General features: G+C 51.3%; 5 protein-coding genes and 1 non-coding gene across 9 annotated transcripts in view; 4 read left to right on the forward strand and 2 right to left on the reverse strand.

Annotated features, from left to right (window-relative positions):
• Positions 1–50: 50 nt before the first annotated feature.
• RPS18 (ribosomal protein S18) overlaps positions 51–25,579 on the forward strand; it is a 75,605-nt gene continuing 50,076 nt past the window's right edge. The window contains exons 1-6 of one of the 2 annotated variants that reach the window (XM_054569209.1): positions 51–90; positions 571–669; positions 4,405–4,491; positions 4,573–4,674; positions 4,785–4,876; positions 5,011–5,124. In XM_054569209.1, coding sequence (XP_054425184.1) covers positions 88–90; positions 571–669; positions 4,405–4,491; positions 4,573–4,674; positions 4,785–4,876; positions 5,011–5,086 — 459 coding nt within the window. In that variant the 5' untranslated portion in view covers positions 51–87 and the 3' untranslated portion in view covers positions 5,087–5,124. Of the gene's footprint in view, positions 91–570; positions 670–4,404; positions 4,492–4,572; positions 4,675–4,784; positions 4,877–5,010; positions 5,130–25,579 lie in introns of those variants that run through there. The other variant, XM_054569210.1, reaches the window with a different exon arrangement.
• On the forward strand, positions 5,718–7,356 carry B3GALT4 (beta-1,3-galactosyltransferase 4). Its single transcript, XM_054569204.1, has 2 exons — positions 5,718–5,781; positions 5,970–7,356. The coding sequence occupies exon 2, from the start codon at positions 5,993–5,995 to the stop codon at positions 7,145–7,147; it is 1,155 nt and encodes a 384-aa protein (XP_054425179.1). The 5' UTR covers positions 5,718–5,781; positions 5,970–5,992; the 3' UTR covers positions 7,148–7,356.
• WDR46 (WD repeat domain 46) lies at positions 7,690–15,623 on the reverse strand. Its single transcript, XM_054569195.1, has 15 exons — positions 15,421–15,623; positions 15,110–15,322; positions 14,920–15,000; positions 14,668–14,780; positions 14,458–14,545; positions 14,276–14,337; positions 13,924–14,028; positions 13,666–13,816; positions 13,396–13,531; positions 13,104–13,203; positions 8,803–9,116; positions 8,562–8,656; positions 8,311–8,406; positions 8,063–8,176; positions 7,690–7,948 (listed from the first exon to the last, which is right to left on the reverse strand). The coding sequence occupies exons 1-15, from the start codon at positions 15,487–15,489 to the stop codon at positions 7,847–7,849; spliced, it is 1,839 nt and encodes a 612-aa protein (XP_054425170.1). The 5' UTR covers positions 15,490–15,623; the 3' UTR covers positions 7,690–7,846.
• On the forward strand, positions 12,164–12,269 carry LOC129067997 (U6 spliceosomal RNA). Its single transcript, XR_008528818.1, has one exon. It is a non-coding gene; the product is annotated as a U6 spliceosomal RNA (small nuclear RNA).
• Positions 15,632–17,307, forward strand: PFDN6 (prefoldin subunit 6). 2 transcript variants are annotated; one of them, XM_054569212.1, is made up of 5 exons: positions 15,632–15,740; positions 16,088–16,236; positions 16,441–16,511; positions 16,591–16,715; positions 16,997–17,307. In XM_054569212.1, exons 2-5 carry the CDS (start codon positions 16,173–16,175, stop codon positions 17,124–17,126), a joined length of 390 nt encoding a protein of 129 aa, XP_054425187.1. In that variant the 5' UTR covers positions 15,632–15,740; positions 16,088–16,172; the 3' UTR covers positions 17,127–17,307. The 2 variants fall into 2 exon arrangements, with proteins under 2 accessions (XP_054425187.1, XP_054425186.1); XM_054569211.1 differs by lacking the exon at positions 15,632–15,740 and adding an exon at positions 15,765–15,941 and having other exon boundaries at positions 16,997–17,306.
• RGL2 (ral guanine nucleotide dissociation stimulator like 2) lies at positions 18,223–25,284 on the reverse strand. Of its 2 annotated transcripts, XM_054569191.1 has the most exons (19): positions 25,199–25,284; positions 24,786–24,979; positions 24,168–24,248; positions 23,412–23,495; positions 22,990–23,168; positions 22,809–22,859; positions 22,423–22,720; positions 21,918–22,169; positions 21,730–21,833; positions 21,553–21,637; positions 21,402–21,470; positions 21,131–21,205; positions 20,541–20,573; positions 20,296–20,417; positions 20,105–20,200; positions 19,914–20,025; positions 19,515–19,805; positions 19,018–19,132; positions 18,223–18,901 (listed from the first exon to the last, which is right to left on the reverse strand). In XM_054569191.1, the coding sequence occupies exons 2-19, from the start codon at positions 24,942–24,944 to the stop codon at positions 18,690–18,692; spliced, it is 2,418 nt and encodes an 805-aa protein (XP_054425166.1). In that variant the 5' UTR covers positions 24,945–24,979; positions 25,199–25,284; the 3' UTR covers positions 18,223–18,689. The 2 variants fall into 2 exon arrangements, with proteins under 2 accessions (XP_054425166.1, XP_054425165.1); XM_054569190.1 differs by lacking the exon at positions 24,168–24,248.

Raw genomic sequence — 25,579 nt, forward strand, 5'->3', positions numbered from 1 at the left:
CCCCGCCTCTTCCGCCTGCTAGTTATATAAGACTATTTCGTAACTTCCGCTTTCTCTTCCACAGGAGGCCTACACGCCGCTACAGCCATGGTAAGACTCGAGTGTGTCCGGGGATCCGGCGACATCTGAACCGGGGCAGGGAAAGTCTGCTGTCAGGGAGTCGAAAACACCACGTTTAGGGGCCTACAGCGTTCTGTGTGGAACCTTGGATCGCACTCCTGGGGAGAAACGACTAAAGACATCCGTTTCTGGGGAGTAGGGCCAGAGGAAGAGTCATTCCCTGGGCGCTTTAAAGCGGCGAAAGGCTTGGGCATGTATGGGGACCTCCGGCCTCCGCCGTACAGAATGTACTTTGGAAACAGGCAGGAGATTTGTCCCCTCCCAGAGGCTGCATTTTTCCCAACCTCGAGCACTAAATATTCCTGCTGTGTGCAGGATTAAGGAATTTGCTGTGTTGTGAAAACCTGAAAGGGGATCATCGCTACCTGTGTGACTCAGTTTAACGTTCCTGTTTGAGGTTATGATTTGATAGTTCACGTTGTCTGCTTTCCCCCCCCCAATCTTTGTCAGTCTCTAGTGATTCCTGAGAAGTTCCAGCACATTTTGCGAGTACTCAACACCAATATTGATGGGCGACGGAAAATAGCCTTTGCCATCACTGCAATTAAGGTAAAGTAGGGTAAGGTGTAGAAAATATAAATGGAACTTAGGTTGTAAAGACCTAAGCTGTAGGCAGGCAAGGTTAAGGAAACAACCCCCAACCAGATTACCTCAGCTGCAGGGTAGTCCCTTAACCCCCTACCCCATTTACCCTGAAAAGTGAGAAAAGCCAGAGAATCGTCTCAGGTCAAGCCAAAATATTTCACCTAGGGGATGGGGAGTGTGTTTGGCTTTCTACCTGAATTTGCTAGAATTTTCCCGGACCACCAGCCATTATCTTGAGATCATTCTGTGTTTGGTTTCTGCCCCCTTCCCTCCATGCACCTTTAACATAAACCTTTCTTGTGATACGTATATACCCTATAAGTTGGATAATCGTGCATCTTGAGGGGTGGGTAGAAACACCTACAGATTCCAAGCGTGAAGAAAGGTGTAGTTGGGAGCGGTGTCACCACATCATGAGCAGAACATTTGCTCAGATGCCAGAGTCATTGCCCCTTTTCAGTTAAATTGGGTACCAGCACTTGGCTTATTCCATGAAGTAAGTTGGTGAATGCAAGCTTGGGCATCTCCCTTCACCAGCCTAATGAAGTCATTGTGGCCTTTGAGCAGGGGGCATCCTTTTTTTTTTTTTTTTTTTTTGGAGTACATGTAGTTAGTTGTGGAGATGGTTTCGTGACTAACTTTCCTACTGTATGTACACTCTCTGGTGTTAGGGATAGTTGTGTCTTGCAGTCCCCAGCTTCTAGTGCTCAGGCAGTGTTAGGAAATGCATGTCATCAGGTGTACTGTGGCCTGGTTTCAAAGAACTGATGTATTATAGGTGAGTTGTTAATTCAGAACTAAATCCTAGCTTCATCAAATGCCCTTGGTTTTTAATTCTGCACTGCAGGGAGCACAACTTGCATTTGTTATTAATTTGTATGTAAGAAGATTTCTTCCTTCTGTTCTGGAAACTAGTGGTATATAATACAGTAGTACCCTTTTCAAGGATTGTTAGACTTAAGTGAGATGGTAAAGGTAAAAGATGACCGTGGTTAATGGGATGCTTCTTCAAAATTAGGTGCTTTTGTATTTGTTACTTTAGTTAAATGTGTGTCATAACTTTTGTAGTCAAGCCATTTAACCAAATCAGTTTCAGGTACTGAATGAACATTTTGATAAGTCTTTAGGGATCCTGATGTTCCGCTTATCATTGGCAAAGGGTATTCCTATAGATAAGTAAGAGGTTTTTGCTAATTTTGTGAAGAGACAGTAAAAGCAGCCAGCTCTTCCTCTGGTGAGAGAACTAAAGCTTGGAGGTAGTCTTTTGGTAAGGATACAGAATCGGGGAAAGGCAGGCTGAGTGTGGGGAGGGGGTGCCTCAAAAGATACGGTTAAAGAAGTGGTGGGCAAGGTTAGTTGGCCAGGGAAGAGTAGAGAATGGAATGGAATGGAATTTAACGGAAGTAGAAGAGGATATTGAGAGGTAATAAAGATCCTGAAAGATTATTATCTATGCCCTGATCCCTTCCTGCTTGTTGCATTTCCACTTGAAGACCTTTGCTATGGGTATTTTTTAAAGCTGGCTCCTCTTCTGTTTTTCTGCTAAATCAGGGATAATGGCTGTCTGGATTATTTGGAAACATTGAAGGAGGGGGAGATTGGGTTTGATTGTAATGACTAGGAAGTACTCACTGACCTTGTTTATAAGGAACTCTCCTGCCAAAATGCCAGTGTCCCTGTGAGTAATACTTTAACTTTCAGAGGGTAATAAGTTGGTATCAGTTTTTCTGTTATATGGTACAGACCCTTGGACTACAAATATGAATGTTAGTCTCCTGTAGTGTTGTCTGGTTGGAGAAAGCAGGGACGATCTTGGGGCTAAAAATGGGGGCATCTGTGGGCCTTAGGAAATTGGCAAACCATTATCTAAACTTAGTAAACAGAGCTTTCAAAAATCTTAGCTTGATGGCAACTTTTAAAAACTTGATTATGGAAGGTTTTAAACATTTAAAAATAGAGGAAAGATGCCCTGACCCAAGTGGCTCTGTTGGTTGGGCATTGTCCTGAAAACTGAAAGGTTGCTGGTTTGATTCCTGGTCAGAGCACATGCCTGGGTTGTGGGTTCGGTCCCCAGTCAGGGTGTGTACTGCAGGCAACCCGTTGGTCTTTCTCCCTCACTTTCTCTCTAAAAGTAAATAAAAATATCTTTAAAAAAGTAAAGGGAAGAAAATTATGACCCCTGTGGATGTATCATCTAGCTAAAAGTAGAATTCTGGTTTCATCTATGCCCTTTCCTGTCCACATGTATTTTAAAGTAAAGCTCAGACATACTATTTCATCTGCATGTAGTTACATTTGAGAAACTTATGAATCAACCTGGTCGTTTGATTTCTTGGGTCGGTTTCTTACAGAGAGAAAATACATCTTTTCATTTTCTTGGGATGTTGTAATAAGTTGTCATAGACTTGTTGACTTAAAACAGCAGAAACTTACCAGTTCTGGAGGCCAAACATCCAAAAAGAAGGTGTCAAGGCCATGCTCCCTCTAAAGACTCTAGGAATCCTATCCTGCTTCTCCCCATCTTCTATGAGCAATGTTTAACTTTTCCTTGTCTTGTAGCTGCATCACTCCAATCTCTTGACTTTGTTATGATGCCACATGACCTTCCCTTTGTGTCTTTGTCCTCCTCTTGTAAGAATACAGCCATCAGATTTAGGGCTGTCCCTAATCCAGTATAAACATTCTAACTAACCATATTTTCAAAGGTTAGTCCTGAATAAGGTCACATTCTGAGACTCTGGATGGAAATACACGGGGCGGGGTTGGGGGAGCACTGTTTAACCCAGCCCACCATGCTTTACCACCCAAATCTGTTAGATTAATGGTTCAGGTGGCAATGAGTACCAGTGTTGGTGTTTATATGATCCACCAGTGTAATGATTAGTTGTTTGTTTTGAGGGGGTGAGGGGGTTGTTTAGCTTTTTTAAGTTTGATTTGGGCAATAAGTTCCCTAGGACCTGATCATCTCTGGGCACTGACAAAATTTAGTTTGTGATCTTCAAAAACATTATGGGACCCCTGGCCAGGTAGTTGAGTTGGTTAGAGGGTTGTCCTGATAAGCCATTGTTGTGGGTTCGATCCCAGTCAAGGCACATGCAAGAATCAAACAGTGAATGCATAAGTATGTGGAACAACAAATTGCTGTCTCTATCTCTAAAATCAATAAATTAAAAAAAATTTTTTTAGGCCTGATCATGGAGCTGCAGTGGTTTGTCCAAAGAATTAGGATCTCTAGAGGTTCCAGGCAACTAACAATCCTACTCCTTGAGCACCTATTGATCAGAAGTTTGCCCTAGTTTTACTGCTTTAAAGCTATATCTGCTTTGAGTGCCAGGCCCTTAGTCCTCCACAATGCGGAAATCAGGTTCTGTTCCTGAATGCCGCTGCAGTGTCTCAGCCAGCATTTATTGACAAGTACTTATGCTGGGCAATGAGAAAGAAAAGTTCCTGTGTTCAAAGGCTTATCTAGCCCAAGTTCTCTGTTCTTGATCCAGCCCAGCTATTGAACAAAACTATTTTTGTACTTTCTACTTAATGCTTAGATTTCTTATCTGGAAAAGTGAATGAGGTACAGGTCATCTGGGAAAGTATAAAGCACTAGGTTATAGCAGACCCTACCTTTGACCTTTTGAATAATGGAGCTATAAAGGAAGGGGGGGAAAAACAAAACTCAGACCCGATTCCAAAACCTCTCCTCAGGGTGTGGGGCGAAGATATGCTCATGTGGTGTTGAGGAAAGCAGACATCGACCTCACCAAGAGAGCAGGAGAACTCACAGAGGATGAGGTGAGGACAAGGAAGGGGGTCATGGGTTGGGCCTACCTTGAAAGGGAGCCATCTGGATCTGACCCTTGTCCTGCCTGCCAGGTGGAACGGGTGATTACCATTATGCAGAACCCACGCCAGTACAAGATTCCAGACTGGTTCTTGAACAGACAGAAGGATGTGAAAGATGGGAAGTACAGCCAGGTGTGTATCAAGATACGGCCTTTAAAAAAGGCAGGGCATCCAGTTAGAATAGAATTGGCCATAGGGATTGAGTGGTAAAACAAACATCCGTCACCCTCTTTGAAATCCAGGTCCTGGCCAATGGTCTGGACAACAAGCTTCGTGAAGACCTGGAGCGGCTGAAGAAAATTCGGGCCCATAGAGGGCTGCGCCACTTCTGGGGGTGAGTCAGGATGGGGGTTTCCTTTCCCTTCCTGCCCCTAGGCTCCCAGATATTTCTCAAGCTCTGTCTTCTCTTCCCAGATCTTTTCTGTGTAAAGTGTATGACTTGTGATCCTTCTCTTTTCTCACCTGCAGTCTTCGTGTTCGAGGCCAGCACACCAAGACCACAGGCCGCCGGGGTCGCACTGTGGGTGTGTCCAAGAAGAAATAAATCTGTAGGCCTTGTCTGTTAATAAATAGTTTATACACCTGTGGCTTCCTTTGTGAATTTTCTTCCTTCTGGAGACACTGATAGGGAATGCTAGCTCTCGTGAAGGACCCTGTTGGTCATAAGTGTCTTAGCTGATGTCCCCACCCAGCTGCCCAAACAATGTAATTCAGTGGTGTCGTTCCTTTTCCCCCACCCCTAAGGTATGAGGAAGTTGGAGCAATCAACACAGCCTTGAAGTGCCCAAGCAGTTTTTCCGGGGGCTTGACTGCAGAGTGGTGTGGCACATGGACGTAGTTTGAGCTTAGTTGCAACTCCAGTGAGTCAGTGCAGGTTTTGGCCACCCTAGGTTTCTAAAAGATGTCAGCTGGCTGTCGGAGAGATGGGGGTGGGGTGCAGATTTCTTGGACATAAAATCAGAATCGATGGGCTCCCGTAGGTGCACATGTGGTTGGGAAAGACTTGTGCCACAAGGCACACAGATCCAATTAAATTCCTACCCCGTCCCTGGAAAGGCTCCACTTTCAGGCGGGTCCACCGTTCTGCCAAAACTTCCGGCTGGGATTCTGGGAATGCGCAGTGCCACGCCCTCCTCAGCAAAGGGGCGGGACTGCCGCCGTAGGGCGGGGGAGGCCGCTGATGCCGCAGCCATCAGGCAGCCATGGAGCCGAGCTTTAGGGTGGTGGGGCTGCGACAAGGTAACCTCCCCACCGCTCCTGCTGTGGTCCCCCGCGCCGTCTCCTGTGTCTACCTCTCGGCACCTTCCGGCGGCGCTAGTACCGCGGGCACGCTCTGCTGGCCCCCTCCTAGGCGTGGTCGGTTAGGGACCCAGGCTGCTGAGAGCTGTTCTCTGCGCCCTCCAGCCGCCCTCCATCTTTCCTCTCAGGTTCCCTTTGACTGCGCCACATCATGCCCCTCAGCTTCTTCCGGCGCCTTCTCCTTGCGGCCCTGCTGCTGGTGATTGTCTGGACCCTCTTCGGTCCTTCAGGCCTCGGGGAGGAGCTGCTGAGCCTCTCCCTAGCCTCCCTGCTCCCAGCACCAGCATCACCTGGGCCACCCCTGGCCCTGCCCCGCCTCTTGATCCCCAACAAGGACGCCTGTCGTGGCCCTGGCTCCCCTCCCTTCCTGCTCATCCTGGTGTGTACGGCCCCTGAGAACCTCAACCAAAGAAACGCCATTCGGGCCTCGTGGGGCGGGCAGCGCGAGGCCCGAGGGCTCAGGGTGCAGACTCTCTTTCTTCTGGGAGAGCCGAGCCGGGGGCATCCCTCCTGGGGCTCGCATGAGAACCACCTGGAACAGGAGTCTTCGGCCCAGGGAGACATCTTGCAGGCGGCCTTCCAGGACTCCTACCGCAACCTTACCCTCAAGACCCTCAGTGGGCTGAATTGGGCCAACAAACACTGCCCCATGGCCCGCTACGTCCTCAAGACCGATGATGATGTGTTTGTCAACGTCCCGGAACTGGTATCAGAGCTGGTCCGGCGAGGGGGCCGTTGGGAGCAATGGGAGCGGGGCACAGAGGCCCAGAAAGAAGCTGAGGCTGGAGGTGAAAAGTGGGAGGGAGGCGGCCCCACTTTGGGGAGCCAGCCTGTGCCTCTTTTGTATCTGGGCCGTGTGCACTGGCGGGTGCACCCCTCTCGGACACCAGGGGGCAAGCACCAGATATCAGAGGAGCAGTGGCCTCCCACCTGGGGCCCTTTTCCACCCTATGCCTCTGGCACAGGGTATGTGCTGTCAGCTTCTGCTGTGCAGCTCATCCTCAAAGTGGCCAGCCGGTCACCTCCTCTGCCATTGGAGGATGTCTTTGTAGGGGTAAGTGCTCGACGAGGAGGCCTCACCCCAACCCACTGTGTCAAGCTGGCTGGTGCCACCCACTACCCCCTGGACCGGTGCTGCTATGGGAAATTCCTGCTGACATCCCACAGGTTGGACCCCTGGAAGATGCAGGAAGCCTGGAAGCTGGTGGGCGGCTCTGATGGGGAAAGGACTGTACCCTTCTGCTCCTGGCTCCAGGGAGTCCTGGGCATCCTGCGGTGTCGGGTAATAGCCTGGCTGCACAGCTGAGAGGACCTGGGCCATAGGAGAGGAGGAGCTCAGGGTCCAATCAGCACCCCCACAACCCTTCTCCCAGGCCCAAGGCAACTGACTACAACTGAACAGTTCCCCTACACCAGATGCTTAGTTTGTCACTGAAGCCTGAAGGATATAGGGGTTACTTGGGACCTGGCCTACCAGCCCCAAATATAGTCATCAGAAGTGTAAAACATCTGTGACAGAGGAGGGCACAAGCCCCTTAATAAACTTGTCTCTCTACCTCTCCGAGTGCAGTGTGGTCCTCACCAGAAGTCCCAGCACACAAACCTAGGGAGCCTGGAGGATGCTGGGCCTGCTGGATGGGAAACACATCTCCAGAGACGTGGGGGAGAGGGGACAGCCTCTCTGAGAAAGGTCTGTAAAGAGCAAAGCTATGACCATAGCAACCACAAGATATGGGGTGGAGGTAGAGGCAGGACATCATGACCCCTCGGAGCCTAGAGTAGCCATGCTAGGCAAAGGCAGGGGGCAGGTCCACAGGATGATCCAGACACATTATTCAAAAACCTTCTCACTTTCTTCTTTAATACCAACCTACTCCAGGAGCCAGTTCACTCCCAGCTGGGGAAGGAGCACCTGTCCCCCATCCTTATTCCAAGAAACAGGGCCATTCCCCCACAGGTGATCTTGGGGAGAGACCGTTACTCCCAGGCCACCCTGGAGCCTGGCTCAGCGCACAAATCTGTCCAGGGCAGATCGCCGGGCCACCGTGGGTTTGGCCACCTTTTCTTGCTTCTGTGACTGCTGCTCAAGACTCTGTCGGACTTTGTCCTGGGAATGGGGAGACAGGCAAAGTGAGAAGTGGCAGATTGGCGAGGCCAAAAGCATAAACAAGGAGGGTGCAGCCCGTGGGAGGCCTGGCCCACCCCACATATGCTCCTTTACCCTATGTTCCTCATCCATGACCTTCCTCTTCCTTTTCATCAGACTTGCGGTCGAGCTTCGGCCCTTCTTCTTTGGCTTTGGCTGGAAGGGAGCCTTGGACTCTGGGTCATAGCCCTAGAGGAGGGGAGAGGAGTGATGTCTGTAACAGCCTCACAGACAGGGCACTGTGGCAGCACCCACTTGCTGTGCCACACTTCTGGGGACATGGTCAGAAAGGATGCGCCTAAGCACTCAGGGGTCTGCTTTACCAGCCTCTCTATCCGCTCCTTCTTTTCCTGCTCCAAAGAGATGACATCAACCTCTGCCAGGGCTCGTGGGTCCAGACAAATGAGCTCTGCAGGTACCTGGAGATGTCACAGAGGGACAGGAATGGATAGGGTAGGTGACCTCAAAGAGGGACTGAAGCTGGGGAGACTGCATGCCAGGAAGACTACACACAAATTCCACTCTTCCCAAGACCCCCCCAGCATAGAAGCTTTCCCCACCTCCGCATCCTCACCTTCTCCAGAAGGGCCTTCACTTCCCACTCCTGCCGTTGCTTCCGGCTCCTGTATGGGTTACTCTCCAGACCATCAAAGTTGGGCTCAGCGGCCCCTGGGAGGGAAGAGCATGGAACCGTAAATGGGAAAACAATTCAGCATTCCAGCCTGACCAAGCTCCTTGCTCCTGGCTGTCCCAGGCCCACTCAAACTTCCATCCAGAGTTCATTCACTTTCAGCCCCATCCCCTGGCCCACTCACCAGGGACCAGCATGCTGGTAATGCCTCCAGTGTGCCCCACACCTAGCACATCTTCATAGGGGCAGAACTGAAGGCCATGCACATGGCCTGAGAGCCGGTGGGTGAGGTAGGGCTTCTCCAGGGAGGGTGGGCTAGCCTTGCCCTGCCCTGCCCATATGTTGACCACATCACCCATTCCTGCAGCGAGCAGTCCCCACTGGGAGAAGGCCAGGTGCCCCACTCCCTGGGGCAGGGTCCGAGCGCTCAGAGGCTGGTATGTCCCTCGCAAGTCAAAGATTTTCAGCTGGTGGTCCAAGCCAGAGGTGGCCATGTACCTGGTGGAAGAGGGGGGGATCAATTAATCTAAGGTGTTAGTGAGGAGGCTTGTGGCCAAGTCCAGGCATCAAGTCCAGTTAGGGAGAAAAAGACTGAGAGTAACCACGCCCATCACACCAAAAACTCTGCAGACAGCCTCTTGGTTATGTGTCACACAACTCTTATACTCTTTTTATTTCCCTTTTACAGGTAAAGAAACAAGCTCAGAGGAAGGAAATCAGGGTGAGGTGTAGAGCAAGAATTCAAGGCAGGCCTGTTTCTTTAGCATCTGCCCTCTAACTACTCAAGACATGAATCAAGGGGAGAATGTGTGTGACAATGTCTACTTAAATGTGCTGTCCTGTAGACAGGCAGCACAGCAGTTCAGCAAAGGGAAGGATCAAGAAGGATCGACTGCAGTGGTCAGGGAGGACTGCCTCGGAAAACTGGGGTGTAAACCAATCTCAGTAATTCTCAAGAAAGCACAAGAAAGAGAGATACTGCCATACAAATGAATGATCAGAGAGTGGAGATGGTGAGACAGAGGCAAAGGTTTATTTTCAGGATTGGTGGGAAATACAGCCAGGAAGATCAGGAAGGAACAAGTCTTTCAAGTCAGACTGAGGCCCTAATGCCCCCACAGTGCCCTCCGCTAATAAGAAGCCACAACTGAAGACCGCATAGGCCTGAGAAAACCTTGGGAGGGAATAGAGTCAAGTGCTAGGCGGCCCTACCCCACCCTCTCGTTCCCTGAAGGAGGGAGGGCAAGGTTACAGACCAGAGCCTCTCAAGGAATCTGGCACTGTACAAATTGTTTATTTTCAGAGGTTGGAGTTTCTACCTATGTTCAAGTTGTTCCTCAGAGAGGGAGGCTAAAGGAGAGCCAACCAGTCCAGGAGGTGTATTTTTGCCAAAGGGTCAAGAAGAATCTTTTTGGCTGTGGCTGTGAACCCAGGAAGAGGGGACCGAAGAGTTCCTAAAAGCAAAGACATGCCCTGTGATAGAGCCAAACAGAGGCCCAGATGGACACTTCTGACAAGACAATCAGGGCCCCAACTCCACCAAAGGGAAAGGCCATAGGTGCAAACCAGGAAATACTGAGGGTTCCTGGGATACAGGGTCACACCCTTCAATGAACCAACAACTCCGGCACACATGCTGGCTCCTCACAAACCTTTGGGATCCCCTATGCAAATACCAGTCCACTGGCCAGATGGGCACCCGGGCACTCAGGCATCCCACTACTAAACTTGTAACAAGCAGTTCAGCTTTGAGAATCCAATCCTAAGGCAAGCTTCCAGAAAGCCTCTTAAGGAAGACCATAAGGGTCATCTCTGGAGCCCCTGTGGCCTGTCTGGGGTGCTCCTGAGGAGGACCAGAGATAAGCAGGGCTGAACCTGAAGAACGATTTACCATCTAAGTGTTGACCAAACCTCAGTAAACTGACTGATTACCCGCTGGGAACAGGAGCAAGCTGATCCCGGCAGCTCCAGGGAGGCGAACTATAGCTCAGGTGCAGCGGCCCTGAAAGCCCCAGGACAGTCCTCTACACTCTCCTAGAGCCAACCTAGCACAGCTATGGAGTCAAAAGGGTGGAACCAATCACTTTCCCCCAAAGATACAACTCTAGGAGCCTAACAGATCTGAGCCTCTGGAAGGCTTTCATTAATTGGTGGCTGCTGGGCTTTTCCTTTTCCTGATTTCCTTTAAAACAACTTAAAAATAAAGCCATGTAGTCTATATTTAATATAGATTCCTGACCAGCAGTGTAAAAGGAGAAAAGCAACTTGTGGGAAAGGTGATTCTGACAACACCCTGCAGGACAAGGCAAGAGGTAAAACTGGAGGCTGGAAACTGGCTGTGAGCGCCACACATGCCCACTGAGACAGCAAGGATGAAGAGAAACAGATCTTGGAGGGACCTTTGAGGGGAGAGGCAATAAGGACTTCACAGGAGGTCATAACCTGGAGGATTATGGCATCCGATTGCTTCACACTGTTGCTGGAGTCGCAGAAACTGGGCACCCAGAAAGCACCCAGTAAACAGTGCTTTTGATTCCTGATATTCCTAATGGCTAAGGAACATGGGGCTGTGTAGCTAACCAGAGGTGTCAAAGGAGTCAAATTGTGGGTGACAGGAAAATGTGGTAGAAAAGCAGACAAGGAAAAATCCTGGGAGTGGGGTGTCAGATCCAGTGATGGATACATCAAGTGTTTGGGGTAACAAAAGACAACTGAGTGGAGACTAAATGCCTCCCCCTCCTCTGCCCCCACCAATCATTCCTGTAAACTACTGCCACCTGTTTTTGTAAAAAAAAAAAAGTGGAACTGGAACAATACACCAGGGCAGGCCCAATGGCTGATTAATCCTTATACCCCAGAACCTTAGCACAGAGCCCAGTCCACAGCAGGTGCCCAGTGAAGGCCTGATGAATGAAAGGAATTAGAGGAAAGCACACAAGAATTTGTGTGGAAAACTGTCCACCAGATCCAGGCATACATACAAATCAGACAAAACAGCTGTGAAATGCAAATACTCTCTCAGGAAGAACAGAAATTCAAAGCAGACCCACCACCCCACCCCTCACATCACCAGCCAGACCTGAAGAGAGCAAACATTTTTAGTGGTGATGATGATGAAGTACAGTGCTGCCTACTCTTTGGCCACCATGCTAAACTCTATGTGCCTTAACTCACTTACTGTCTCTAACAGTTTTATAAGCTAAATCTAGGTGTTGGCAAACTATGGCCAGACAAATCTGGCCCACCACCTATTTCTGCAATGCCCACAAGCTAAGAATGGTTTTTACATTTTAAGTGGTTCAAAAAAAATTGAAAGAATATTTTGAGCCCTGGCTGGTGTGGCTCAGTGGATTAAGCTCCAGCCTGCGAACCAAAGGGTCGCCAGTTCAATTCCCAGTGCAAGCCACATGCCTGGGTTGCAGGCCAGGTCCCTGGTAAGGGGCACGCGAGATGCAACCACACATGGATGTTTCTCTCCCTCACTCTCTCCCTCCTTTCCCCTCCCTAAAAATAAAGTAAATAAAATTAAAAAATATATATTTTGAGTGCTCGCTTTGGCAAGCACATGTACTAAAAATGGGAACAACAGAGAGATCAGCACAGCCCCTCTACAAGGATGACATTCAAGTTCATGAAGCGCTCCATTTTTTTTTTAAAAGGATATTTTGAGATTAGAAACTTACATGCAATTGTGTGCACAAATAAAGTTTTATTGGAACACAACCACATTCATTTACTGCTTTTGTGCTGCACAATAGAGTAGTCAAGACAGACGCTGTGTTTGGCATCTGATTGCTTCACACTGTTGCTGGAGTTGCAGCAACAGAGCCATAACCTGACAGCATTCCAAATACCTGTCCACCAGTCTCAGACCACCGGTCTCATTACCTGTCTGTGTCAGAGATGTTTTCTAAGATAAAATATGTAAAATCTCTGTATAGATTAGCATTAACAAATAAACATTTGCAGTCGAGTTTGGTGATTTGGAACACTAACTTTTTTTTTCATTGTATTAACTTAGGGGTTTTTTTTTAATTATATTTTGAAAAACTAACTTTGAATATCAATTAAGCAAATCCTCAAAAAGAGGAATCTGATTCTTCCCATTGGTAGGCCTGTATTTGAAAACTATTGTAGTCATTATATATTTTGGATTTCATTGCTTAAAAATTTGTGATACTGTTTTCTCTCTTATTACTTAAGTATTTACATAACGCCCTTGATTTTGCCTCTTGGCCAGCAAAGTCTAAAATATTTACTATGTGGCTCTTTATAGAAAATATTTGCTGACCCTTGGGATAGACACTCATGCATCATCCCAAGTTAAAACAAGTGTGGCACACAGAGGTTAGGTAATGTGCCCACACTCACCTGGCTTGACAGTGGTGGCATAAGAATTTAAAGCCAGGCAGCTTGACTACAGAATCTGTGCTCCTTTTGCCCAGCTGTGACCTCCAGCACCTCATACCCAAACAACTGACTTACGTGCCTGTAGAATCTACTGCCACAGCCCGGACCCCACCACGGTGACAGAGAATCTTTGCCAGTGGCTCCTTCATGGCTGGACTCCATAAGGACACAGTACCTGGAGGTCAGAGAAGACCTGAAGTTACTAATGAGCACTGAAGATATTAAACTAGGGAAAGATGGGGGTTCAAGACAAAGAGGGCTCAAGAGAGAAAGGTAAAACGGCAACTTTAAGGGACTCATAAGGTACAAATATAGAAGAAAAGCAGGTTAGGATGGTTAGAGAGTCAAAGCTCAGCCAGGGACCAACCATTGCTATGTCCGAGATGGATGACAGCATTGTAAGGGTTCTGGGTCATGACATCGAGCCGTCCAGCCCGAGCATTCACAGCTGCCACAATCTTCCCCACTGACACGTCCAGGTAGGTCAGAAACCCTGTCTCTGACTGTGAGAGAGAGAGTAAGTCCTGAGTGCCCTGTTCTCCCTTTGTTGGGGTCTCAGAGGAGTGGTCTTTTCAGGGGACTGCCACTCAGCCTCTGTGCAGCCACATGTCCCCGGTACCCTCCAAAAGCCACTCACAGACGTGGCCAGGAGGAAGTGGAAAGGCAGGAATTCAAGTCGTGTGACACGGTCACAGCGGCGGATGCAGTGGACTTCAATTCCCTGGTTGTCATAGATGTGAAGCCAGTGGTTCTGAGCAACAGCAAGCAGTGCCTCTGAATGCAGAAACCTAGGAGAAAGAGAGAAGTAACTCAGTGGGGAAAGAAGTCACAGTCATCATTCAATCAGGAATGAGCTGTCTCACTACCACTGACCACCTACAGAGAGGCCACTGACCGGATGTCCCGCACGGCCTCCATGACATTGATCTCGCACATGAGCCTCTTTGTCAACCAGTCGAGGGCAGCCACGTGACCCCGGTACCCTCCAAAAGCCAAGTGCCTATTGGAGGTGGGGAACAAGTAGAGTGTCAATGCAGGGAAGCACCCTCAGACCATTTGAGGTCTGCTGAAGCCAGCCCCTTCTCTCCTGAGAGGAGAGGTGTCACACTATACGTGCTCACCCTCACATGCAAGCAAGTCACAGGACACTCTCTATATCAACAACCCAAACATACACTGGTATTGCTGAAGTGGTTAAGGAGACATGACGATGTCCCAGTTCAAGTATCACTGGAATTCAACCTTACCTCCCAGTCTGGGAGTAATTCAACCTGTAGGGTCCAAACTGCCACAAGTTCAAGTCAAAGTGCTGGGAAAGGAAAGAATTTTAAAAAGAACTAAGAAATACAATAACTGGCTAACATCAGTAATTCCCCCTTCTAGTCCCCACTTCATTCTTGTGTGGCCCCTTTCCCATTCTCAGGCTCACCTTGGCTGCACTTGCAATGTCCACAGCCTCCACAATGTCCGCCTGGCTTATCTTCGCTGTGTCTTCCCCATCCTCGCCTTCCAAAAACCTGCAAGTGAGTGTTGGGGCTGCAATAAAGTTTCCTAATATGAAGTGAGTATATCAACAACAAAATGAGAAAGGATAGTCCTATAAAGGAGGCTGGGAAGGCTCAAATTAGGGGCCACTTACCCAGGTTCCTCAGCAAGCAGCAGCTCAGAACGAGCAGCTTTAACACTTACTTCCTCTTCTTCAGCTTCAGCCACCTCAAGCCGGCTTCGGATTTTGGATTTAGAATGTGGCAGCTGTAACATTGATTGTGGGGAAGCAGTGGGAAAAGAACCAGAAACTGTGTGGGCCCAAAGAAGAGCCACCTGGTCCCACCTGCACCTAGACCATTCAGACACTCCCTGCCTGCAACCCTACTCTCAGGCTGGTCCTCACCTTTTTGGATTTGTCAATGCGACGGAACTTCTGAGCCACCTCCACAGGGACAGGGGCGGGGCCTGGGAATGGGTCCTGGGCCTAGGGCAGGGAGTAGGCAATTCGCTGACAGGCTTGGATTGACCCCAACCTTGGCACCCAGAAAGCACTAGGGGTCTTGCCCCGCAACCCTATCAGGTCCCATGCTCACCCCGGACAAGCTCCGCTGAGGCCTCGGATTCCTCCGTTCTCGGGATTTCTTCAGGACCTGGGGCTTCTTGGAGATGCGAGACCTCTTTGGGGTGTGAGTGTTCTTTGGTTTCTGGGGGAGAAACTCTTGATACCTCTTCCTGTTACGAGGGGGCCCTGGAGAGGCTCCTGCAACAGGCGGAGTGATCTCTTCCTCCCAGTATCGCCGCGGTTTCTACGGGCAGATGAAGAACACTTATGCTCCGCTATCAGTGCCCTGCCCCTCCGACCCCATAGCTGAAAACTTCCTTTCCACCCAAGGAAGACCTCTACCTTCTTCTTGGTCTGAAGTTTGTCTTTCTTGGGAGGAACATCCTTGCCCGGATTGGGGGCAACCTCCATCTAGCGCAACTTTAGGGCGATGCACGTGGAAACTCCTCTCAGCATACACTGTCGGACTAGGACCTCCCGGAAGTCCTCCTCCCCTCATCCAATCAGCGCTGAACCAGGTGTGACGCCTTTAGTCGTCATTTTGACTGAGAGCCCGGTCGCCCTTAAGTGGCGAGATGGGCCTTGGTCGCGGCCCTCCTGAGTGGCATCTTATGTACGAATAACAAAAGAAAGGCAAATCCGGGACCAGGTCCCAAGAATCGGTAATTTCTTTTTCCATCTTCGTTTCCTCCTCTTGCCTAAAACCTTCAAAGTTTTCTTGTTTGTTTGCTTTTTAAGCAGAACATCCCGTATTAAATGCTTCTGAACTACAATTCCCGGCATGCATCAAAAGGGAGCAGCTGCACAGTCTTTTCCCAGCATCCTTTGTTTATTTCCGGGTTTATGAATACTTAGGCGAGAACGTGAGTAGGACAAGGTTTTGGTCGAGAGGCTTATGGTCTTATTTCAACCGCCACCCGCTACTGCCAGAATCGTGTCGACATCCGGACGGGGAGAAGCTAGCGGTACTCTGAGAGGCCGCCCCCTAAGAGTGCTGTCATTTCCGCAGGCCAGACCATTAGGGGAGCTCGGATACCTTCCAGAGTGTAAGACCCAGCGCCCCTTTCCCGCTCCTCCAGACTTTCGTCTCCACCATGGCTGAGCTGATCCAGAAGAAGCTACAAGGAGAAGTGGAGAAATATCAACAGCTACAGAAGGGTAAGGCAGCCGGGTGGGTGTAACTTCGCCCCAATCCCATCACCTACTGCAAACGCCATACCAAAATCATATTTTCTTCCCTACCCACTGATCCTTGTCTACTTCCTCAACTCCCATTTTCTTCTGACTAGGATTGTGGGGGTCGGGTAGCACATTTGATGTCTCTAATCAAGTCTTTCCTCTCACTCACACTCTCACCCCCAGACTTGAGTAAATCTATGGCAGGGAGGCAGAAGCTTGAAGCACAACTAACAGAAAATAATATCGTGAAGGAGGTGAGACTGGGATTTGTGGAGCGAGGAGGGACCTATACTGGCAAGGATTCTGATCAAATGTGTTCCACCCCTTTATCAGGAACTGGCCCTCCTGGATGGGTCCAACGTGGTCTTTAAACTTCTGGGTCCTGTGCTGGTCAAACAGGACCTGGGGGAGGCTCAGGCCACAGTGGGGAAGAGACTGGACTATATCACAGCTGAAATGTGAGTTTTTGTCCCACCACCCTGTGATGTGCTTGACGCTGCCCGAGTAGTGATGTTGAGGAACAATTGTAGAGTAGCTCTCCAGAGTGTCCCGATTGTACACTTCTCCAACCTTTTCCCATTTAACCCTCTCTCCCCTAGACCTCAAGTTGTCCATTGACTTTTTTTTTTCTTTTTAAACTTTATTTTTATTGTCCACTGATCTCTTTCCTAATTTCAACATCCTTAGTAAGTCTCACTAATTTCTTATCTGCTTTTTTGCCTCTCTTGCCTTTCCTCAGTAAGAGATACGAATCCCAGCTCCGGGACCTTGAGCGGCAGTCAGAGCAACAGAGGGAGACTCTTGCTCTGCTGCAGCAGGAGTTCCAGCGGGCCCAGGCGGCAAAGGCGGGCGCTCCTGGGAAGGCCTGACCCCATGGTTGGGGGGAGGGAAGGAAACCAGGCAGCTCTAGGGTCTATACTGTACCTAATAAAATGCGAAAACACCTGGCTGTTTTCTGACCAGCCACTTCTGTCATAATTGTCTCCTTCTTTTCCCCTGGCCCCTGCCATCTGTTACCTCAGGTTCAAATTCTTACAACTGAAATCTGTGACAAAGCAATCCATCCTTTTTTAAGACTAAAATCTGAGATAAATCACACCTGTTTCTTGTCTGTCTAAAACCCTAACTCCCTTATCTTGCTTGGCATTCCCCTTTAGGAAACATCAGGTCATTTACAGTTCAGCAATTGTTGGGAAGATCTGTTTAAGAACTCACAGTTTTCTAACTTGAGATCCCAGGATGAAAGGTGACAACCCTATGCTATGATTTCTTGTTAGCCTCCAAATAGCCTTGGCATCTCTTAGTTCTTTTATCTCTCTTCCTAGAATTTGTTTGAATGTAGCTTGGACTGACTTAAAATCCTCACACACACTTTGTGATGTAAGTCTTCCAAGTTTGTACATCGCCCACAAAGTTCTTCCATTTTTTTGTCCTAAAATTGTTTTTTACATATTTGTAGCCAGGGGAGTTCTTTATACTGATCACTGTAATCAGGTGGCTAGTGCTTAACATGGGTCTGTGACAACAAAGGAGAAAAATTTAAGAGCAAATAAAGGAACAAGGGACAGAGAGGTTGCTAAGGAGGAATAAACCATTCTGAGGAGCCTGACTGATGGGGCTCAGTGGGTTTAGGTGTCCTCTTGCACAGGTTCGATTCACAGGGCACATGCCTGGGTTGTGGGCCAGGTCCCCAGTTGGGGGCGTGAAGGAGACCGACCATCAATCAGTATTTCTCTCACACATGGATGTTTCTCTCCCTCCCTTCCTTCCTCCCTTCCTCTCTCTCTCAAAATGAAATCATTTTTTAAGAAATTCTGAGGACACTGTTTTTCAGTAACACCTCACTCTCAGATCTTCATGGTGATAGAAAACACTGGGTACCTTTGTGTTCCATGGCATCTAAATTTCAGACAGCTTCCCATCCCCCACCCCCACTCCCAGGAGCTGGTTCATGCACACTGGGATGACAGGAGTAGAATTCAGGTAGTGTTTTTGGTTTATTTTAGTGTCACAGTGACAGGAACCCCCAGAGTAGGAAAACAAACTCCTACTAGAATCTGCTTCTTGCCATCCTCTCTCCCTGGAGCTCAGAGCCTCTAGATCTTTCTTCTCCCTGTACTCATAGTCTTCTTGGTCCTTGGCATGCTAGGACATGGCCAGGAATCACACCCCTTTTCCCAGCACTAACAATGTGCTGCATTCACAGAAAGTGGGGAGCTATACATGGATATCCAACTTGGTTACCAAGATTACCAGTTCCCAAAGGGCAGGATCTCTTGGCTGCCTGAGAAACCAGTGGCACTTCACTGCCCCAGAATGGTTGGCAACCTTTCTGGGTTTCTTCCCAATGCAACGTAACTGCTGCCATTCAGCATGGCTTCCCACATCTGATACGGTCACCGAGAGTTCTGTGAGCCAAAAGAGCTTCCTCCTCAGAACAGTGCCCGGGCAATCTTCCTCCCTGTAGCCTTGATCCTAGGAAAGGAACCCCCTCCTCCCTCGCTAGGGGGAGTTCCTGAGGCAGAGGGGCCACTGGTGAGGCCTGGTGTCACAGTAGAGGGCCTTCGTCGCTGCCGCAGAAGGAAATCATGCGAGGCTCTGTCCATGGCATAGAAGACATTGGCCGAGGGTGGAATTGTCAGCTCTGTAGGTTCAGGGAGGGAGTGTCAAGCAGAAATACAGTCGCTCCCCCAGCAACCACCTAGGTATAGAAGCATTCCCACCCGTGGGCATCACTGTCCTCCCCAGTCTGCATCTGACCTCGCTCCCCTGGTAGCAGCTGCACTAGCTCATACTCTGAAGCCACTGCAGAATCACGATTGTTTTTCTTAAGGACACAACTGATGACACTTGGAGCCTTGTCCTGGCTTGTCACCTGGCAGGAGATCAAAAGAGCAATAAATTGGCCAGAATGACCTATGCTTCCCATCCTTCCAACCCCAGACATTGATCTCCAACCAAAAAAGGTTACCCATGTCCAGTACTTCATAGTGAACAGGGAAACCCTATGTGGTGGCTCCCTGTCCACAGGCCAACCCACATGGTGCCCAGTGAGATAAGACTGTGTCCCTGTGGGGAAAACAGCTGTTCATTCTGAACATCTAATACGGCCACCAGAAGTTCAAGGTGCAACAGCTAATTATGCTTTAAAATAAAATCTGGCTCCTAAAATCAATGGTCAAAATTAAAATTACAATTATCCATAGCCCCTCAAGCCACCACCCTTCACCCTACCTCCCAGCCCACGGCCCCCTCACCAAGATGCTCTTGTAGACACTGCCATCTTCCCCCAGCTCCATCTGGACTCTGATGATGCGACAATCGGAAGCCCCTGGCCCAGAGCCCCCTCCCCCGGATGCAGTCCCCCTGGAGGCCCCTTCCGCACCCCCACTAAGCGGGGAACCACAGGAGGCTGAGCGGCGATGACCTCGAGAAGGCCTAGGGGAGGATGCTGGTGGGGAAAGGCAGCTGGGGCCAGCTGGACTGGGCAGGGATGGAGTGCCCTCCAAGGCGGAGTCCAGAGATGACACAGACGGCCATTTCATGTGCTGGGGACAAGCAACATGGCAGACTGATGTGAATGCAGGGAGGCCAAGGAAGAAATATTCACAGCGTCAGCGTCAGTGCTGAGATCGGAGGTCAGGAGCACAGCTCACCTGGGCCAGCCGGGTCAATAGAGGAGCAGGGGTTCCAGGCACCTCATCTCCCCCAACACTAGGCCGATCCCAGGAGACAAGCGGGGTGGGACCCCCAACAGAGCCTAGAACCCTGGAGTGGCAGGAGATTGGGAGGGTAAGGGGAAGAAGGCAAGTCCCCAAGAGACTACCCCCCAACCACTGACTCTCACTCTGTCCACTGTGAGATGACCAGTGTTGGCCGAAGCACTCGAGGGGCAGGAGAGTCACTGGTCCCCGGTGGCTCCACCTCACAGGACACTCGATGGCTGGGGAGAAGGGCAATGGCAGAGGTCAGAATATGACACACTGATCCCCATACCCTACGTGAGCCCTGAAGTCCCAGCCTCACCCAGCCAGTCACCTCTGGACCTCTGTCAGTGGCCGGAGCCCCTGTAACCATTGCTGGATGTCAGGGTCAGGCCGGAGGTCATAGCCACGACATTCGTTCTGGAGCCTCCGCAACTCAGAGAGGACAGCAAACTCCTAGGAAAGGACTCTCAGATTATGGGAGCCAAAACTTAAGAACCCCGACTTTTCCTCTCCCCATCCTCTTTCCTGGGACATGGTTAGGGATGTCTAGCACCCAGCCCGAAGTGCTCCCCTCACCTTCCTCCGCTTGTCAAAATTGATGTATCCATTCTGCAACGATAAGGGGGTGGGGTGAGAGTCCCAACCCTGCCAGAGAGAGACTATGCCCCCTCCCAAACACAGGCACCTCCACATCCAACCACACATACTTCCTGTGCCTCTGACTCCACTCCCGCCCTCTGCCCATCTATCATTCCCTAGGCAGCCTACCTTACCCTCTAAATTGAATATCTCAGGTAGAAATTGTGTTCACTTTACAGAAGAGAAAAGTAGGACTCGAAGAAGATTAGGAACTTTCCCAAAGTCCCAGTATCAACTTATTTAACAAACTATATACACTTAAATTTCAGGTGTGTGCTAAGCACTCACCAAAAATTAATTCATTTACTCTTCATAACAGATTGATGTTACTAGTTTTACATTTACAGATCACCAAGGCACAAGAAGGGTAAGCAACTTGCCAAAGCAACAGAACCAGACCCCTGGCACTCTAGCCTGAGCCCTGGTGAGACCTCAGTGCTCATGCCTGCAGCCCCTTCCTAGAGGAAGGTCCGTCTGACCCTAAGGCCACTTGTTCCATCATCGCTCTGAATACACACACCACTGACCTCCAGCTCATTCTTGGATGCTGCATCCAGCATCACCAGGTCCTTCAAGAAGGTGCCAAGGTATGGGACCACACCCTGAGGTCAGAGATCAGAGTCAGACACCCCTGCCACTCACCTGAGAGCTCTCCATTCCTTGCACTTTCCCATCACACTGCCTCAGAGGACAAGGTGAATTGTCCTCACCCCACTGTGCCTCCCGTTCCTGTCCCTCCGACTGCTCCCCGCACACACTCCTTACTCCTTCGCAACCACCCCCGCACCACGTACTCACCCCACCCCGGGAGCCAGACTTTGGAGCCTTCTTGGAATTTGGCTCCAGAGAGGGCTGTGCCTTCACCTCCTAGGGGGGGTGACAGAAAGAGGAGAAATGGGGGTGGGAGGGCGGGCAGGGATGGCTAGGAACACCAGGAACAGGTTCTCACCTGAAGGAGCAGCTCTCGGCTCTGGGAATAATTATCCTCCTCAGAGAAAATCTGGCAGAGGTTGGAGAAGACCCTGAGGCTGTCCCTGGAGGATAGCGGGCAGCAGGTCTGAGGATGGGCCTGGCTCAGCACCTCTCTCCCAGCCCTCACCTCAACCCAGTGCGTCATCCTCCCTACCTGGCTGCTTCCCCCCAGGCTGCCCGAAGCCTGTGGATGGGGCTGGATTGCAGGGCCGACACCACAGCATAAACTGAAGAGAAGTTTCGGAGTAGACGGCACTCCTGTGGGGGTCAGAGAGGAAGGTCACAGCTGTGGGACCTCTCTCTACACCATGGTCCCCAAACAGGGCCAATCTTCTCTCTTACCTCTGCCACTCGGATCCACTTCTCCAGAAGCCGGGCCCTCTGGGGTGGACGGAGTGGCCGTATGGTCACCTCCCCAGGCTCCTCTCCAGTTGAGGTAGCCCCCAGGACAGAGCTGACCACTGCCCCTGCCACCTTGTTGAACTGTGTGACAGTAGCTCGCACAGATGGGCAGAGGTGGGAATGTCCTGGCCGGTCTCTGTGACCCCACAGGCCCCCCAGGCACTGAGAAGGAACCAGATTGAGAAACAGCTCCTGTGGGGCAGAGGACAGAGGTTAAAGTTCATAGTCAAAAGAGTCAGGCTTCCAATATCAGGGCTGTGAGGATCTCAGGTGGCCAAGGAACCAGAAGGGCACAGAATTTGAAAGGTAATAACCAACGGGAAACAGGGAAAGGTCAAAACTGGGTGGACAGAGGAGGAGGGCTGGAAGCAAGGAAAGGGACCTGGAGTCAGGGGAAGGTTAGTACGGGGGCAGGGGGCATGGGGGTCACAGGTCAAGGTCTCACCGCATCTAGCAGGGTCAGCTGTTCGGCCAAGTGGTCAGCGAGGAACACCAGGACATCCGTGGGGTCAGCAGGGGAATCGCCGGGGAGGGCCAGGGGCTTAGGAAGGTCGGGGGTCTGGGGGTCCACCCGGGACCGGAGGTTGCAGATGAAGTCAGCTCTGCCCCCCTCAACACCCTCCCCTGCTGCATACCCTGTCCGAAGTAAGAAGCTCTCAAGCCGGTCAAGCTGACCCTTAACCTCAGAGCCAAAATCCTCAGGGTGAGAGGCCAGCCAGGTTGACAGCACAGAGATAGCTACCCTGGGAGAAGGGGGATCAGCCAGGGGTCAGATGTCAAGCTACGGGTTGGGAGAAGGAACTCTGAGGTTAAGAATCAGGGATCACTCACCCTTTTGTCCTCTCTAGTTCATCGGTAGGATGAGATTCAAGGGTTTCCAGCCTGGGGAGGGAATGAGATTCTGTCTGTCCATTTCTTCCAAACCCCCAGTGGCTTTAACTACTTTGGTAGGATATTGAGGCTCCAGAAAGCCAAGATATCTCTATGACCCTTGGTCCCTTATGACCCTGACCTGTCAACCATAAGCCCAAGCAGAGCAGGAGTGGAGGTGAAGGCCCGGTGGGTGGCCAGGAAGGTTGCTGTGAAGGTCACATCAGCCCCTGATGTCCGGACATCCAGCAGGTGTCTGACCAGAGCCTCCAGAGTGCCGGCTCGGAGCCTCCGGGACAAACGTGGGGGAGGTGTCGGGGCCTGGGGGACACAGAGTGCCAGTTACTGTTCCTTTCTTCAAGTCTATCCCTAGACCTCTGGGGAAAACCCCAGACCTAGGAGATAATCTGGAACCATTGTATTAAGATTCAGAGACGGCAAAAGACTTGACCAAAGTCACAGCAGAGTCCAGGTCTCCAGACTGCCAGCCTAGCACTGTGGCCAGAAAGTGGCTCATTCTGCGGGTGATGGGTCAGAACTGAGAAGCCAAAGATATGTGCTCACCAAGGGATCAAGAGGCTGATATTGGCGGCTTGTGACAGTAAAGGTGGCACCATCCTCCTCCTCATCCCAGACAGACACAGGGGCCTGAAGGATTAAGGAAGGGGAAGTCAGACAGGCCCACACACCTTCCATTGTCCCAGCCCTCATGCCCAGGTCCTCTGTATGCCTAACCTGTGGTGGCAGGCGACAGTACCAGCAAGTGCGAGGGGTCGGGGGGACTGGTGACCCCAGGTCTTCCCCACTGGGGCCCAGGCAGCCCCACCCAAAGCACCTCAGAGCCCGATGGAGTCAAGGGGGTTATGGCAGGGGGCGGGGGGACATTCAGGAACCCTGACCCTGGAAACCACCGCAGCCCCTTCCCCCCAGAGCTGAACCCTAACCCAGAGAAGCAAAGTGCAAAGAGTAGGAGGGGAAACGGGGAGAGAGACAGAAAACCAGAGGCAGAGGCCTTGAGGAGCTGAAACCTTAGTCACGGGCACAGCCGCATGCCCTGCCCTTCCCCAAGGAATTAGCCAAGCCCCAAGAGCTAGGCTTTCCCCTTTAGCGCCCTTTCCCCAGTTCCCTAGAGAATCCCCCGCACCCCCCACCCGCCCCCGCAAGGTGGCGGCTCCTATCCTAGTACAGGAAGGAGAAGGGGAAGTGGGGATGATGGGGGGCGGTGGGGGGCGGGGCGGTATTCTCTTGACAGTCACGTGGCCCCAAGCCCTCCCCCAACCGATCCCGAAAAACCAGCCCTGCCAGTCACTCGGCCCTCACCCAGTCTCTGGACCAAAGAGTCCAGAATCTCGGGGCCCCAAATCCAACTTCTGGTCCCTCCTGAAGCCCCAAATCCTGCTCCTGGCCACCACTATTAGTCCCAGAGGAAAGCAGGTGACCGACCACCCCCAAGTCAACCTGGGATCTTCCCTCCAAAATCCAAGAACCTCGGCTTCCCGCCTCCATCCAGCGGCAGGCGGGAGAGCGGGAGGGCGGGAGGGGTCACGAAATCGTAGGGTTTCCTCCCCGATCCCAGGATCAAAGGAGCCGGTTACTGTGGAAACAAACCCCTCCCCGCCAAACAAAAAACTAGGAAGGAGACAGGGACCAAGACACAATGGCCTGTCAGGCAGGCACACGCTAGTAGAGGCGTAGAGGGCCAGAGGCCCGCAAGGTAGCCAGCCAGATGCTCCTGGCAGGAACAGCACTGAGGCCCTCAGTCACACTGCCACAGAGAACCACACAAATACCGGGACTCACAGCAGCTGGGGGATAGGCAGAAACCAGCATGAGTGTAAATAAATGATGCAGGGAGGAAGAAATTCAGGGACATAGACACGGAGAGAAAGGTGGAATCTCCGAAATATAACCCGCAGCCTCCCACCACCCATGTCTCACCTCGTCTTCTCCCTCCTCCTCCTCTTCCTCCTGCCCCACGCCCACGCTCCGGCCACTTGGGCCCCCACCCTCTTCAGGGTCTCGGCTCCGGAAGCTGCTCAGCACCACTCCCCCGGGGGGGCTCGTGTCCCAGAGCAGCCTCAGGGGCCGCGGGAGCATGGCCGGGTAGTCAGCGGGACTGGGCCATTGGGCGCCTGGGGAGAGAAAGGATGGGGCCCGGTGGAGGGTCTGGTGGGTGCTGATGAGCGGGGAAGGACGCGGGTGGGTGTCTAGATAACCCGATGGGCGTCCTGCTGGGAGGCTAGGGATGGGGCAACACAAGGGTGCAATATGGGAGGGCCCTGGTGCGTTTGGGGGTTGAGGGGGTCATGAGTACGGGAACAGGCAGGGTCACAAGGTGCTCTGGCTCTGACCTGCTCGGGAGGGGTTGGAGCAGCGCGGGTCCGGGCCGCTGGCTCCGTCGGTCTCCGGCCCCTAGTCGAGTCCCCTTCCCGGTTTTTCGCACCCCCCCGCGCCCCCCCACGCCGTACTGCCCCCGCCAGGCTCCTGGCCCTCCCGCCCTTTCCGCTCCCCCCTACGTCCGTCCGCTCTTAGTGCAGGAGCCAAAAAGGGAAGGAAGTGAGGACAGGAGTCAGGGTGGCGGACTAGAGGAGCAGTGGACGCCAAGAGGCCAGAACCCAGGAGCCCGGGTCCCCAGCTCCGCTGTCCTACCCCGCCCCACGTCTGACAGGGATCCTGGAACCCATGTCGCCCTCACTGGATTGGTATCGTTTACTGTCTTCAGTCCTGGGGGA

Source organism: Pteronotus mesoamericanus, unplaced genomic scaffold, assembly GCF_021234165.1.
Source record: "Pteronotus mesoamericanus isolate MK-2021 breed Mesoamerican mustached bat unplaced genomic scaffold, CSHL_Meso_final contig_20, whole genome shotgun sequence".
Lineage (NCBI taxonomy): Eukaryota > Metazoa > Chordata > Mammalia > Chiroptera > Mormoopidae > Pteronotus > Pteronotus mesoamericanus.